General features: G+C 40.2%; 1 protein-coding gene across 5 annotated transcripts in view; it reads right to left on the bottom strand.

Annotated features, from left to right (window-relative positions):
* The window catches only part of LOC126424843 (mediator of RNA polymerase II transcription subunit 1-like), an 867028-nt gene that overhangs the window by 35226 nt on the left and 817076 nt on the right, over positions 1-14726 (bottom strand). For all 5 annotated transcript variants that reach the window (XM_050087650.1, XM_050087652.1, XM_050087651.1 and 2 more), the window contains 3 exons: positions 8799-9026; positions 4221-4510; positions 78-259 (listed from right to left, as the gene is read on the bottom strand). In XM_050087650.1, coding sequence (XP_049943607.1) covers positions 78-259; positions 4221-4510; positions 8799-9026 — 700 coding nt within the window. The remainder of the gene's footprint in view (positions 1-77; positions 260-4220; positions 4511-8798; positions 9027-14726) is intronic.

Here is a 14726-nt window from a genome sequence, read left to right as displayed (position 1 = left end):
TGGCCAGCAGTGTACTTTCTTATGATTAACATAGCTTGTACCTTGCTGTCAATGTAAACAAAATTTGACCCACATACCTGCCATGTGGTACTGCTGCTGTGCTTGAAGGTACTGGCCATTGGATGCAGTGACAGAGGTGGAGGCTCCAGTCTGTCGCATCACCATGTACACCCCTGCCTGCTCCAGCTGGCTCGCGTAGTTCGCCTGCTGTTGCGACATCGGGGACAGTGCCTTCTGCCGCTGCTGTTGCTGGTGAGACCTGTCCGAGTTATGAGGGATACAAATTCAGAGGTTTCCTCTGACACAGGTTGTATTCTTACAAATGTTTGGCAATGTTAGCAACTTCATCCTTTGGCGCAATGCTTGAACAACTGACTAGTCTTCTCCATCAGTGACTGCATACAGTGGTCTTACATGTATTCTGTGCTGGATGCAGAGAGTACATCTAATTTTAGCATTTACATCTGACAAAGAGGACTAGGTCACTAGTTAAAATGTACAAAGAATGGAAAACCACCAGGACAGTGACAAATACTAAACGTTTCACCATTTTGCCATTTACAAGATGCTCATTCCCAGGCGCTGGGCCGTAATAATCTGCTCTTTGTCAAAGCTGCTTATGTTGGTGGATTTGCACATTTGTGGCCTGTATCATCGCTACAGTGATTCCCCATTCATTCGTGCTCTGATTATGTGAGGGTAATCCCAAAAGTAAGGTCTCCTATCTTCTTTTATAAGTACATAGACCTGTTTATTTCCACAATGGTTTACATCAGTTTACAGCTTCAACATTTAGCTATTTTTTGACATAATCACCATTTCTGTCAATGCATTTTTGTAGACGCTGTGGCAGTTTTTGTATGCCCATGTCATACCAGCTCGCCACCATGCTGTTCAGAAAGTTATGAACCTCTTCTTTCACCTCGTCGTCAGAGATGAATCTCTTTCTGGCCAAATGTTCTTTTAACGTAGGGAACAGGTGGTAGTCATTGGTGCCAAGTCAGGACTATAGGGTGGGTGGGTGATTATGTTCCACTGAAACTGTTGCAGAAGAGCAACGGTTTGCTGAGCAATGTGTGGGCGAGCCTTGTCATGGAGAATGTGTACGCCCTTGCTCATCGTTCCTCTTCTCTGGTTCCAAATTGCCCGTTTGCGTTTTTTCAGTCTCACAATACCTGTCAGCATTAATTGTGGTCCCAGCGATTCAGCTCCGATGACAAGGTGAAAGGAGTAGTTCATAGCTTTCTGAACAGCATGGCAGTGAGCTGGTATTACATGGGCATACAAAAATTACCACAGCGTCTACAAAAATCCATCGACAGAAATGGTGATTATGTCAAAAAATAGCTAAATGTTCAAGCTGTAAACTGATGTAAACCATTGTAGAAATAAACAGGTCTATGTACTTATAAAAAAAATAGGAGACCTTACTTTTGGGATAACCATTGTATATTTTCTATTCACTTGTTCATTCATTCACATATTATGTCCCATCAGTCTTGTCATGAAAGAGAGCTGTGGACTGAGTCAGGTTATGCATTAACTGGCAGAAACAGCCTCTGTTAGCTATTTCTGTAAAGTATACTAACAACAAATTATGACCAATACTAATTTACTTAAACAAATTATGGTAATTAATTTATGTATATTGGGAGAAAAGTTGTTGCTTTGGAGAAAGCCAGTGGTTCTCCTGTACCACTCGGATGCTGCTACTATTTCATACTTCAAATAAAGCATTTTAACTGTACAAATTAGGCAGAATTGATTTCATAAGTCCACAGACACATTGTGTAAGAGATGATCATAAGGTTTCTATTTGTGGTTGTTGCTGCAGTGTATAAGCAACGTAACATGACACTGATGCCACTGTATAAGCACTGACACGTAGGCAAGTGATTAGTATGGTATTCATGTCTTTATGACATGTTTATGATTAATGCGGCAAAGTGAACTATGGCAATGTCATTACCAATGTGTCCAAACAGGACCCATAGGCTGTTATTCTTTTCTTGGCTCCTGAAGGACACTCACTGATAGACATCCATCAGAGAAGAATGTGTATGGGGTAGCACGTCTGTCGAAAACTGTGACAAGGGTTGTTGTTACTTAATGATAATGTACATCGTTGTATCACAGAAGTTATACCAATTCGAATTGGAGACATTCATGCATCCAGCCTATAGTCCTCATCCCTCCCTGTATGATTATCCCACATTTGCTCCCTTAAAAAGGGCCTTGAAAGGTCAACGATTTCCCCTCAGATGAGGATTTGCAGGGAGCAGTTATGGACATCATCTTCACAGCAGCACATGGTGCTTTACCAAATGGATTTTTTCAACCTGGTGCATAGGTGGGATGATTGCCTCAATGTTCGGGGCAATTTTGCGTGATTGGCATACCAATTTTGGACTGTACAGCCTTCAAAAGGAAACTTTTTGATTGCCCCTTATAGTAGGAGAGGCTAATGACATATTAAACTCTGTTTAAATATTTTGGGATTATCAGTTTGCTGCCTGATGTCCACTGGCAACCTCTTATAGCCTTTTGCGTCAGAATGCAAAACTCCATTCTGATCCCCAGACATGGATTCATAGTGTATAGGGAAATTAATTCTACTTCTCGTATGGTGGTTGTGAATTGCTGAGTTCATCCTAAGTTCACTTTCACTATCAATCACAAATACCATCACAAAGTAAATCCACTATTCAGTCATGTTATTGTGACCACCTGTCTGAAGACCAAATAACCGCTTTTCACAGTGCAGACCACTGCAGCCATACGGGAAGGGGGTGAATGAGGGTTTGGAAGGTACCAACAGGCATGTGAGCCATGCCGACTCTGGTGCCATGACCAGCTGAACTAGGGTCCTCAGTTGAGGATCCATGGCACAAACAGCCCAATCTAGGTGGTTCCACATATTCACAATTGGGTTTAAATCCAGGGCCATGTGAGTAGAGTACATGAATCCTGGTGCTTTTTGACACGTTGCATTGCCCCTGCTGGAAAATGCCATCTTGCTGAGGACCCCTAAGGATAGGTGCATACTTTTGTTGATCCATCATGCCTTCAGAATGGTGAGAACCCGGTAATGCCATGAGTATATTCTCCCTCCTCCGTCCTGGACCCTTCTGACGATTGTTGAAGGGTGCTTACTTTCAGATATTTCACACCGAATGAGCATAAAACATGATTTCCTGAAAAGACCACCTTCACCACTCACTGGACATCCAGTTGTATTGGCATGCAAATTCCAATCTCTGTCACTGAAGTACAGCACTCAGCACGGGTGCGTGAACTAGGCACATGCTGCACAGGTTCACAGGCAGCAATGTCTGCTGAATGGTTGTTGAAGAGGACTGCTGGTAACCCTGTACTTCATTTGGGCTGTCAGTTGCTCAACATTGCACATCCAATCGTCCTTACACATCTCCATAATCATTGTGCATCCCTACCATGCGGTGCACCACACTTGCCTCAGCACCGTGCACCACAGTTGCTTTGGCGCATGTTTTGGATAGCAACATTTTGTGAGGCACAGTATACTTTAACCACAGCAGCATCATTTACAAACTTAGGCATTTCAGAAATGCATGGCTTGTGAAAGTCAATGATCAAGTTCTTTTGGATGTCAGGTAAGTCACACTGTTTCCACATTATGACAATGTGTTCTGTGTCCCCTGGACACGCTACATATACCCTCTGCTGCCCCCTGCCTTCTATGAGTGATATTGAATCTCAAATATAGGCGGTGGTCACATTAATGTGACTGGACTGTATATATTGACATGAAGTGTAAGAATCCCTGGGTCCCTGAAGAGAAGTCTGCACGATTTTCGATTATCGACACCACACAATAATTTTATTGCACTCTTCTGTAGAATAAACATCTTTTTACCCTACATGCAATGTCCCAGGAAGTTATGCCATATGGCGGAAATTACTGAAAGCATAAAAAATGTGCTGGTGATCTTGCCTGCATATCAACACAAATGAGAGAGATTTCCGGGTGTAAAGCACGAAGAACTGCATCACTGTCTCGCAGCACCACCAGACGGCTTTCAGTCTCACAGTAGGCAATGGTCATAAGGTTTTGGCTGATCATTGGAAACCAGAGTGGTCTGACACATATTTGAACCTTAACTACTTTACTCCTTCTCTGAAAAATTTGAATGCAATTAATTCTACTAATTAAACAGTGAGAGTCTGTCGGCGTCCAGTACCTCGGCCCGGCAGGTGTCTGGTGGTGGTAGTAGCCAGAGGTGGAGGGGACTGTGTTTTCAGATGAGTGTTGCTGGTACTGGTAGCTCGCAGCTCCCGCAGGTTCACTGCCGCTCGCCGCGTAACTGCGCGGTGTGGGCTGCGCAGAGGCACCTTGGGGCACCGATACAGACGGCCCTCCTCCCAACAGCCTCTGCTGCCGCTGCTCATCCTCTGCATCTTCCCTGCCGGTCAGTGGCTGAGGCCGGACTTTGCGTGGACTCGACTTCTCACTACCCATGTCGCCGTTTACCTGTGAATAGTTATGAGGTTGAGTTTTTTAAATTGTGTCAAAACAGCAATACAGATGTAGAAATAAAATGAGTAATTTAAAGCAAACATGTCTAGTTATAAGGTATAATGAAACTGGTCATTACTGCACTCCCAGTCTTTAAAAAAAAGCACAATATACTGCTTTAAAATACATAATACATTGAGATATTTCACATACAGTTACATTTTGCACCTATATTTATGACCTGTACATCATTTACATCACATTCACGTATGGATCAATGCAGGGCACTTCTATAATTTGTGTTTACACTCAAATGATATTGGTTCAAGATTACTGTTCAAATTTTGTGATTCATTGTATATTTTATTCTTTTGGTGGAAGTTTTTGCTGTTTGGATTCCATTTGTAATTATTATTATTATTATTATTATTATTATTATTATTATTATTATTAGTTGCTGAAACATTGTAAAAATTAGAGGAATGTGCAATGTGAATCAGTTGCTCTTGTCAGCATTGTGATTGCTATCTTTGATGTACAGTTTGGGTGACAGTTCTATCGTGACAAGCGTGTTGTGAGCTGTACTCTGGACCTTTTGACAATTGGATGTGTTTAACAGAGAAGATTATTAATAACCTCAGGAAAAATGGAACAAACAGCCTGTGACAATTCACTGAAAAAATATAATGAAACAAACAGAACTCTGAAATTGTTTTTGTGTGTAGGATTAACGCTGTAGACAAACTGTGTCAACAAAAAGAATGCATATTAATCAACAACAAGTGGAAGATAAGTAAAAGATCATTTTTAATGATTTCAATTTAAATTCATAGATTTCCTCTTATTTGTTCTCAAGTTGTTAAGAAAATATGGCAAAACAAAATCACAAAAGATACTTCAGATTTTCTATCTAAAACAACTTTACTAAATCTAAATTTTTGACTGAGTAAAGTAAGTGTCGGGTGAGAAAGGTCACAAAAAAAAAGAGTATAACATGGACGAACACAAGTGGGTGACTTCGAGAGCATTTAGAGCTGCCTAATGTACATCTTCCTCAGTGCAGAAGGTGAAACAGAGGTGGCAAAATAGCGAGTGATTCACAGTTTGTGGTTCCCCATAGTCATAGCTGGCAGTGATGACTGGAGTTCCCCAATTTTGGAGATTACATCTGGATCTTTCAGCTCCAAAGCTTAGGCAATTCAGAGCATGCCAAGTAGTCCACTTCTCTTCGTGCTACGATGTGTAGTATTTTCAGGTGGCTGAGAACAATAGGGTTTGTTTGTGAGTTATGCTTTCCACATTACTCACAGTTGAAATGCAACACAGTGGACTGCCCGATCTTACTCTGCTATTGCTCCGCAGTATCCGAGTACTGTTTTACATATTTATATTTTACTTTAGGACAACAATTATCTACCAAATATCAAAATTACTCCACAGCCTGTACTTTCCAAATTTCATAGTAATGCAAGCTCCAACATTTTGATCCCCCCCCCCACTAATAATCTTTTTCTGGAACATTTATTTATATGGATTGAAAGTATTAAGATTACTTGTTTTAGGAATATGTTTGTTTTTACAAAATGTGCAATACTTTGGAAGTTATTTTAATTTGAAGATTTTATTGTTTATGTGGAAACATAATAAAGAATACTGTTTAAACTCCACTCCAAATAAGTTTCAATTTGGATAATTAATATTCAAATACCAAAGTCATGACTCTATCTCACATAGTGGCATTCTGTTGTGTACCCAGTCCATGTGGTGCCTCAGTCCACTACCAATGATGTACCCTATGAGTACTCCATGTTTAAGGATGTTGACTCCTTAACAGTTTTTGTCTCTGACAGGTAACTGTTGGTGTCAGCTGGATGTGACTTATGCAATGACAATACAAGTCACAACAATTTTTCGTAGACTTTGTCTCCTTGTCTAAGGTACAAAGTGAAGTTGTCTGCTCTGCTGCAAAAGTCTTCAACAAATATGCATCCACCATAAAGCAAGAAACTGGGAATCCCCACACACTGAAACAAAGTGTGAAAACATAAATCACTAGCCAACTGTCTACATTGAAAGACTGAAAATTCTTGTTAGCTAAATGGCAAATAGTAGGGTGCACTGTAAAACTGCATGGCAAATAGTAACCTGGCCTCTGTTGTTACAACCATAGGAAACTTTTTTCTTTGAAAAATACCAGATTATTGAAGTAAATATTGAGCTACTAGTAAGTAAAACAGCTAAAAAAATTGGTAACTGCATTGCATGTGTATGTGGAACTCTACTGGAGAAAAAAGGGGCTTACCTGCAGAATGGGCAGGTTTTGGAATGAGAAAGATTTGTGGCTGTGGGGAGAAATTGAACACATGGAGACTGGAGAAAACTGAACATGTGTGGAATGTTGGGCACCAAATGAGTGCACAAATGTTTACTTGATGGAAGCTACGCTGGCAAGAGCAGTTAGCTTTGCGCATGGAAGAAGTAACAGGCACAGTGACTAAACGCAGAGAGTGGCGCAAGTAACGTGTCTCAAGTGTCTAGATACGTGAACTGTTGATGTAGCTGCTGGATTAATGGAAAGTTTTCAAAAGTATAATAGCTGATATTGTCTTATATTTATAGTATTTGGACTGAGGTAGACAAATAGAGCATATCACTGGACAAGGTGTGTGACTGAGCAGTGGTTTTGATAAAACCAGACGTGACTAAAAGGGATGTGAGATTCCATCTCTAATTGTATCAAAACTAAAGTTAGTGAGCATTGAGATCATTTGGTTAATATTGGAGTCTTCTATAAGCCCTAAACAAAATTAGTATATTCAATTGTACATTCTTGTAAGTTTAAAGACTTGATAGTTGATTTGGTTATGCTTATGTGCCTTGTGAGTAAATGTGGAAAGGAGGCAGCTGATTACTGGTTTAAGTAAGATTAAGGTAACTGAAATTTCTAAGCAAGAACAATAATTGAAATAATTGCACAAAAGGTTCAGTTTTTATGATAGTAAAATTAAATTTTATTGGTATGGTTGTAATATGTTTTTTATTTAATATCGGTTTCCTTAAGGAAATAATTTCACAGGAAGTGTTTATGCTGTACTGGATAATTGCATTGAGTGTTGTTGGGTTATTAGTGACCAAGTTGGTGGGACTTTGTGATTTTAAAATAAATGTTTCATGTGTTAATATTGTCTCTACTCAATCAATTGCTGCATCATTTTCCACTGAGGCCCAGTTACCCGTATCGGTGTGAGGACTTCAACAAGTACGTTACACATTTCACCCAGCACCGAAACCACTGAATGCAATGACAGTGGTGCATCATCAGAAGAGAGTGCATGTTCTGGGTTTCCTACAAGCACAGTTCTCCTGCAGATTCAAGAACACAGTGAGGGAGTGAAAGGTAGTGGCATGTGGAAACAGATTCCGAAGTTGAAGTACACGAGATATTACAGTTCTTATGGATAAAAAAATGTATATTGCACACAAGTTCACCATGAGATTCTGGCAGTATGTGGGCCAAGTGCAATGCCACATCCAGCAGTACTGCAACAATGTCAACAATATGACTAAGGCTTCCCAGACACAGGTGATGCCGATCAGCAAGGAAGGCCATCGACCAGAGAAAATAGTGTCCGGGCAGTCGTGCAACTGATTTGCAGCAGTTGCAGATTTTCTGACAACGAGGAAGTTCACACAGTGGTTCTTAAATGGCTCCGTGACCAAGGAGTGGACTTTTACTGTCAGGAAACTGGATGAATGATAGAACATTCCAACCATTATTTCTGGAGACTCTGTGACTATACTGAAAAATAGTGTCGCATATCTGTGTGACTTCGAAGTGTAGTGCAGCATTCGATAAAAGTTGCTTGTTGCTTAGCTTTCCATATTAATCTGTTATTTGCTTTTTAAACTCCCAAGTATAACCTGTACATTATTATAACTAAGGCTTACAATAATAATTTTGTTAATGGTGAATTTAGCTACACTTCAGTATTATTACTTGCAGTCATTTTAGGGATATGTAAGTAGCAGAACAACATTTTTGTTTCATATTATATACTTGATCTGCTATTTATTTCCTATTTCTACTGTGTGTACACACACCTGCACACGCGCGCACACACACACACACACACACACACACACACACACACACACACACACACACACAGACGCGCACACACACACGCACACACACACACACACACACACACACACACACACACACACAGTGTGAAATATATGATTGGAAAGTGGGAAAAAAGAGGGAATGTATAAAACTGTTTTCATGTGCAAGTGAACTCACCACAGCATTGTTGTTGAGTCCTTCCTGCGAAGATTTTCCCTGCTCAACATCAGCACCAGAAGCATTCACATCCTTGGGAAGTTTCCCACTGCCGAAACGGCTCGAGATCATGTCCTTGATGGTGTGGTACGTTCGTGTTGAAAATGTCTTCCCGGCAACCTTGTCACCGCAGTCTTTCCCGTCCTTGTCCTTCATATTATTTTCTGTTCCACAATTTTGATCTTCAACCTGTGACAAGTAGCAATACACATTACACAGAATTTATTTACAACATTTAGAATGTAGCAAGATGGAACAGCTATTTTTTCCTTCCTGTTGTGCTCTCTATTTAATGCGTAATACTTGTACGGGAATATATAAAATCTCCAGTTCCTTTTAGCTGTATTTTTCAAAACTTTATTATTCGAGCATTATTTTAAAGATTGCTGATGATAATAACATTAGTAGTTCATGCAGAAACAATTTCTTTAATGAAATATTCTAAACTTACAATTCACTAAAACCGGTTGCTCTTCAAAATTTAAGCCCCCTAATACTTATTTTTTAAGGATCCCCACATCTTATTTAAAAGCCCTCATCCTCCTCTGTCAAACAAACATTTACTTTTTCTGAAAAATACTATTTCAGCAGTTATCTTTATTCAAGGCAAATTCAGAAAGGTCAAATGCTTTATGAAGGCTGCTGCAGTTGTGTATAGATCAGAAATGCTTATTATAATCGGTTCTAAACAACTAAAGGAGTTCAACAAGGCAGTCCCTTGACAGTAAGGACACCAGCACATTTGCATTTGCAAATAATGATGTAATTTGGGGTTTACAGAGAAAGAAGTCCACAAGAAGCTGGTCGTCTGGAATGACCCTCAAGAAGCACAGGGATTAATAATAAATGAGATATGGTTGCAATGTCAACCAACAGGCCAAATCAGACAGGAATAATAAGGCTGGAAAGTACACTGCTGTAAACAGAAGACTGGCACAAAAACAACGTGTGTATCATTTCAAGTGATACAAGATACTGTTTGAGATGAATAACTGAACTCAAAAATTGGCTAGTTCTACCATCAAATTTTGGATCTACTCTGGAATGAACAAGTCCTCTTAAGATCACAACAGACTGTTCTTCAGTCATACTTTATCTCCATGATAACAATCAAACTGGTTGAAAATAAACTGTGAACTACAAAAACGATGTTCTGATAAACTGTGGCCCAGAAAACTAGGCATAATAGTATAAAAAATGAAAAAATTAGGGAAGAAGCTAAAGTGTTCACATCTTTGAATGAAAAAGTGACAAGGGCCCATTTGAGTTGGTTTGGCCACATTCCATGAATGGATGAGTGAAGAGCAGTAAAACAATGACTACATACCAATGAAGTTGGTAAAAGACCAGTAGGAAGATCGAGGAAGAGATGGCAGGGTCAAGTGAAGGAGACAACAGGAACAAGAGGAGTCAACTGGGATATAGTTCTGAGAGAAGAATGGTACACAGGCAGACACAAGTGGACAGCCCTTGTAAAATACATTTGGGCAAATGATCTGATGATATTGATGATGATGCAAGTCCTACAGAGTCTATCAATGTCTTATCATAACAGTGATGCTGTAGTGCTGAAACTTCAATCTTGTATGTAAAAAGGCAAAGCCATCTACAACTTAAAGGTCAGTTTGAACACCACAATGGTTATGCTATGGGAGGACTTACTCACCCTGTTTTAACAGAACTTGCTGTATATTATGGTGTAACTTGGCAATTTTTACATTAACAAATCACTGAGAGAGGTGAAGGAGATGGTAAATAGCAAATAAAAACAAACCTTGTACTGAGATGCAGAGCAAGTTCCTTAGATTTTCAGCCTGTCACTTGACCATGAAGTGACTGAGTCATAGTTCTCCATCTGCATCCCGTCAAATTTTATTGAGCTGATTAAATCTGTCTGGTTGTAAGGAGTCATCAGGAACAGAGACAGAATGTGATGAGGCAGGTGGAAGAGGGACAGAGTTTGAGGAGATGGGTGGAAGAGGGACAGGGTGTAAAGAGGCAGTTGGAAGAGAGACAGTTTGTGAGGAGCTGGATGGAAGAGAGACTTGGTGTGAGAAGGTAGGTGGAAGAGGGTCAAGTTGTGAGGAGGTGGGCAGAAGAGGGATCAGGTGTAAGGAGTTGGATGGAAGAGGGACAGGGCCTGAGGAGGTGGGTGGCAGATGGACAGATTGAGAGGAGGCGGTTGGAAGGGGACAAAGCTTCAAGGTGGGTGGATGGAAGAGGGACATGGCATGGGGAGGTGGGTGGAATTATTGACAGGATGTGATGAGGCGAATGGGTGAGGGACAGATTGTGAAGAAGTGGGTGGAAGAGGGACAGGATGTGAGGTGGTGAGTGGAAGGAGGACAGAGTGTGAAGAGGTAGGTGGAAGAGGGACAGGCTGTCAGGGGGCAGGTGGAAGATGTACAGGTTGCAAGGAGGCCTGAAATTTCACTGTTAACTATCCACAGTCTTTTGCCCATCACTGACCAACTCGATTCATCAAGTGATGGTTCTTTGTTTCTACACAGTGCTCAACAGTAAGGTCATCAGTGGCTTAACAAAACCAGTTTGACATGCATGTAGCTAAAATATTAAAAATTGCTTTTCAAAAGGTAAAATATTATATAAGCCTGATACAATTTGTTTCACTCTCACTACCGCTTTCACAAAGAAGCATGAAATAATTATATAATTTTTATTTATTTATTTTGAGTCACCAGTTTTCTGACTGGTTTAATGTGGGCTGCCACAAATTCCTCTCCTGTGCCTACTTCTTCATCTCAGAGTAGCACTTGCGACTGGCATCCTCAATTATTTGCTGGATATATTCCAGTCTTGTCTTTCTCTACAGTTTTTACCCTTTACAGCTACCTCTAGTGCCACAGAAGTCATTCCCTGATATCTTAACACATGTCCTATCATCCTCTCCCTTCTCTTTGTCAGTGTTTTCCACATATTCCTTTCCTGTCTGATTCTGCACAGAACCTCCTCATTCTTCATCTTATCAGTGCACCTAATTTTCAACATTTGTCTATATCATCATATCCCAAAAGCTTGGATTATCTTCTGTTCCAGTTTTTCCACAGTCCATGTTTCACAACTACACAATCATAACCATCAATCTTGCTGTACTCACTTCCGCTACTTCTCATTACTTACATCTTTCTTTGTTTTACTCACAGTCCATATTTACTCATTAGACTGTTCATTCCACTCAGAAGATCATTTAATTCTTCTTCACTGTCATTCAGGATAGCAATGTCATCAGCAAATCATATCATTGATATCCTTTCACCCTGAATTTTTATTCCACTCCGGAACCTTTCTCTTATTTCCAGCATTGCTTCTTCGGTGTACAGATTGAACAGCAGGGGCAAAAGACTACATCCCCGTCTTACACCCTTTCTAATCCAAGCACTTAATTCTTGGTTGTCTATCCCTATAATTACCCCCATTTTCCTCAGAATTTAGAACATCTTGCTCCATTTTCCACTGTCGAACACTTTTTCCAGGTCGACAGATCCTATGAACATGTCTTGATTTTTCTTTAGTCTTGTTTCCATAATCAGCCGCAGCATCAGAACTGCCTCTCTGGAGCCTTTACTTTTCCTAAAGCCAAACTGATCGTCAGCTAACACACCCTCAATTTTCCTTTACATTCTTCTGTATAATATGCTTGTAAACAACTTGGATGCATGAGCTATTAAGCTGATTTGTGATAATTCTCACACCGGTCACCTCTTACAGTTTTGGGAATTGTGTGGATGATATTTCTCCGCAAGTCAGATGGTATGTCATCAGACTCATACATTCTACGCACCGAGGTGAGTAGTCATTTTGTTGCCACTTCCCCCCAGTGATTTTAGAAATTCTGAGGGAATGTTATCCATCCCTTCTGCCTTATTTGATCTTAAGTCCTCCAAAGCTCTCTTAAATTCTGATTCTAATACTGGATCCCCCATCTCTTCTAAATCCACTACTGTTTCTTCCTCTATCACAACAGACAAACCTACCCCCTCACAGAAGCCTTCAATGTACTCTTTTCACCTATCTACTCTGTCCCCTGCATTTAACAGTGGAATTCCCGGGCTGAGTCAGTCCTTATAACAATCATTTCTTTTTTGATTTCTTCACATTTTTCATACAGACATTTCATCTTAGCTTCCCTGCAGTTCCTATTTATTTAATTTCTCAGCAACTTGTATTTCTGTATTCCTGAACTTCCTTGAACCTTTTTTTTACTTCTTTCTTTCATCGATCAATTGAAGCATTTCTTCTGTTAGCCATGGTTTCTTTTCAGTTACCTTCTTTGAACCTATATTTTTCTTTCCAACTTCTGTGATTACTCTTTTTAGAGATGTCCATTCCTCTTCAACTGTATTGTCTACTGAGCTATTCCTTATTGCTGTATCTATAACCTTAGAGAACTTCAAGCGTATCTCGTTGTTCTTAGTACTTCCATATTCCACTTCTTGGTGTACTGATTCTTCCTTACTAGTCTCTCAAACTTCAACCTACTCTTCATCACTACTGCATTGTGACCTGAGTCTATATCTGCTCCTGGGTATGACTTACAATCCAGTATCTGTTTTTGGAATCTCTGTCTGACCATGATGTAATCTAACTGAAATCTTCTTATATCAACCAGCCTTTTCCAAGTATACCTCCTCCTTTGGTGATTCTATCACTAGCTTAAATTTATTACTAACTCAATTAGTTTTTCTCTTCCCTCATTCCCTGACCCAAGCCCATATTCTCCTGTTACATTTTCGTCTATTCCTTCCCCTATAACAACATTCCAGTCCCCATAACTATTAGATTCTCATCTCCCTTTACATACTGTAATACCCTTTCAGTATCCTCCTATTTCTCCGTCATCAGCTTGCGAAGTCGGCACGTATACCTGAACTATCGTCATTGGTGTTAGAACTGACAGCAAACCAACAGGAACAACCGTACCACTGAACTGTTCACAGTAACACTCTCCCTGCCCTATATTTCTATTCATAATGAATCCTACTCCCGTTATACCATTTTCTGCTGCTGTTGACATTACCCTATACTCATCTGATCAGAAATCCTTGTCTTCTCTCCATTTCACTTCACTGGCCCCTACTGTATTTAGATTGATCCTTTAAATTTCCCTTTTCAGATTTTCTATCTTCCATACCACATTCAAGCTTCTGACATTCCACACCACAGCTCATAGAATGTTATCCTTTCATTGATTATTCAATATTTTTCTCATGGTTGCCTCCTCCTTGGCAGTCCCCTCCCAGGTATCTGAATTGGGGACTATTCTGGAATCTTTTGCCAATGGAGAGATCATCATGAAACTTTTTTATTTACAGGCCATATGTCCTGTGGATACAAGTTATGTGTCTTAATGCAGTGGTTTCCAATGGCTTCTGCATCCTCACACCATTGATCATTGCTGATTCTTCTGCCTTTATGGGCAGTTTCCCACCCCAAAGACAAGAGGGTGCCCTGAATCTCTGCCTTTTCCTCCACACTCTTCAACCAACAAGGCCATTGGCAAAATGAGAGTGACCTCTAATGCCGGAATTCTTTGGCTGAAAATGCCAAAAATTTAAGTGGTGGCATGTTTTGAACCCGGGGCCGAAGACATTTTGATTACGAATGAAAGATGCTACCCCCCCCCTTTTTTTTCTTTTTTTTTAATATATATATATAATCTCGTTTTGTTCATTTTTGGCTGATTGCATCTGCTCGGGGCGGACGTCGCAAGACACCCGTTTCAGTTCGTCGTTGATCCATTAACTCAGTTTTTTTATTACAGAGGGCAGCTAACCCTCTGACCGAACACGCTGAGCTACTGTGCCGGCACCCCTAGACCACATATTTAATGAAATACATACAGCTCAGTATAATATGCTGTAAGTACGT

Source organism: Schistocerca serialis, chromosome 10 (assembly GCF_023864345.2).
Source record: "Schistocerca serialis cubense isolate TAMUIC-IGC-003099 chromosome 10, iqSchSeri2.2, whole genome shotgun sequence".
NCBI classification, from domain to species: Eukaryota; Metazoa; Arthropoda; class Insecta; order Orthoptera; family Acrididae; genus Schistocerca; species Schistocerca serialis.
Note: the sequence above shows the minus strand (reverse complement) of the source record. Positions and strands in the feature narration are given on the sequence as shown.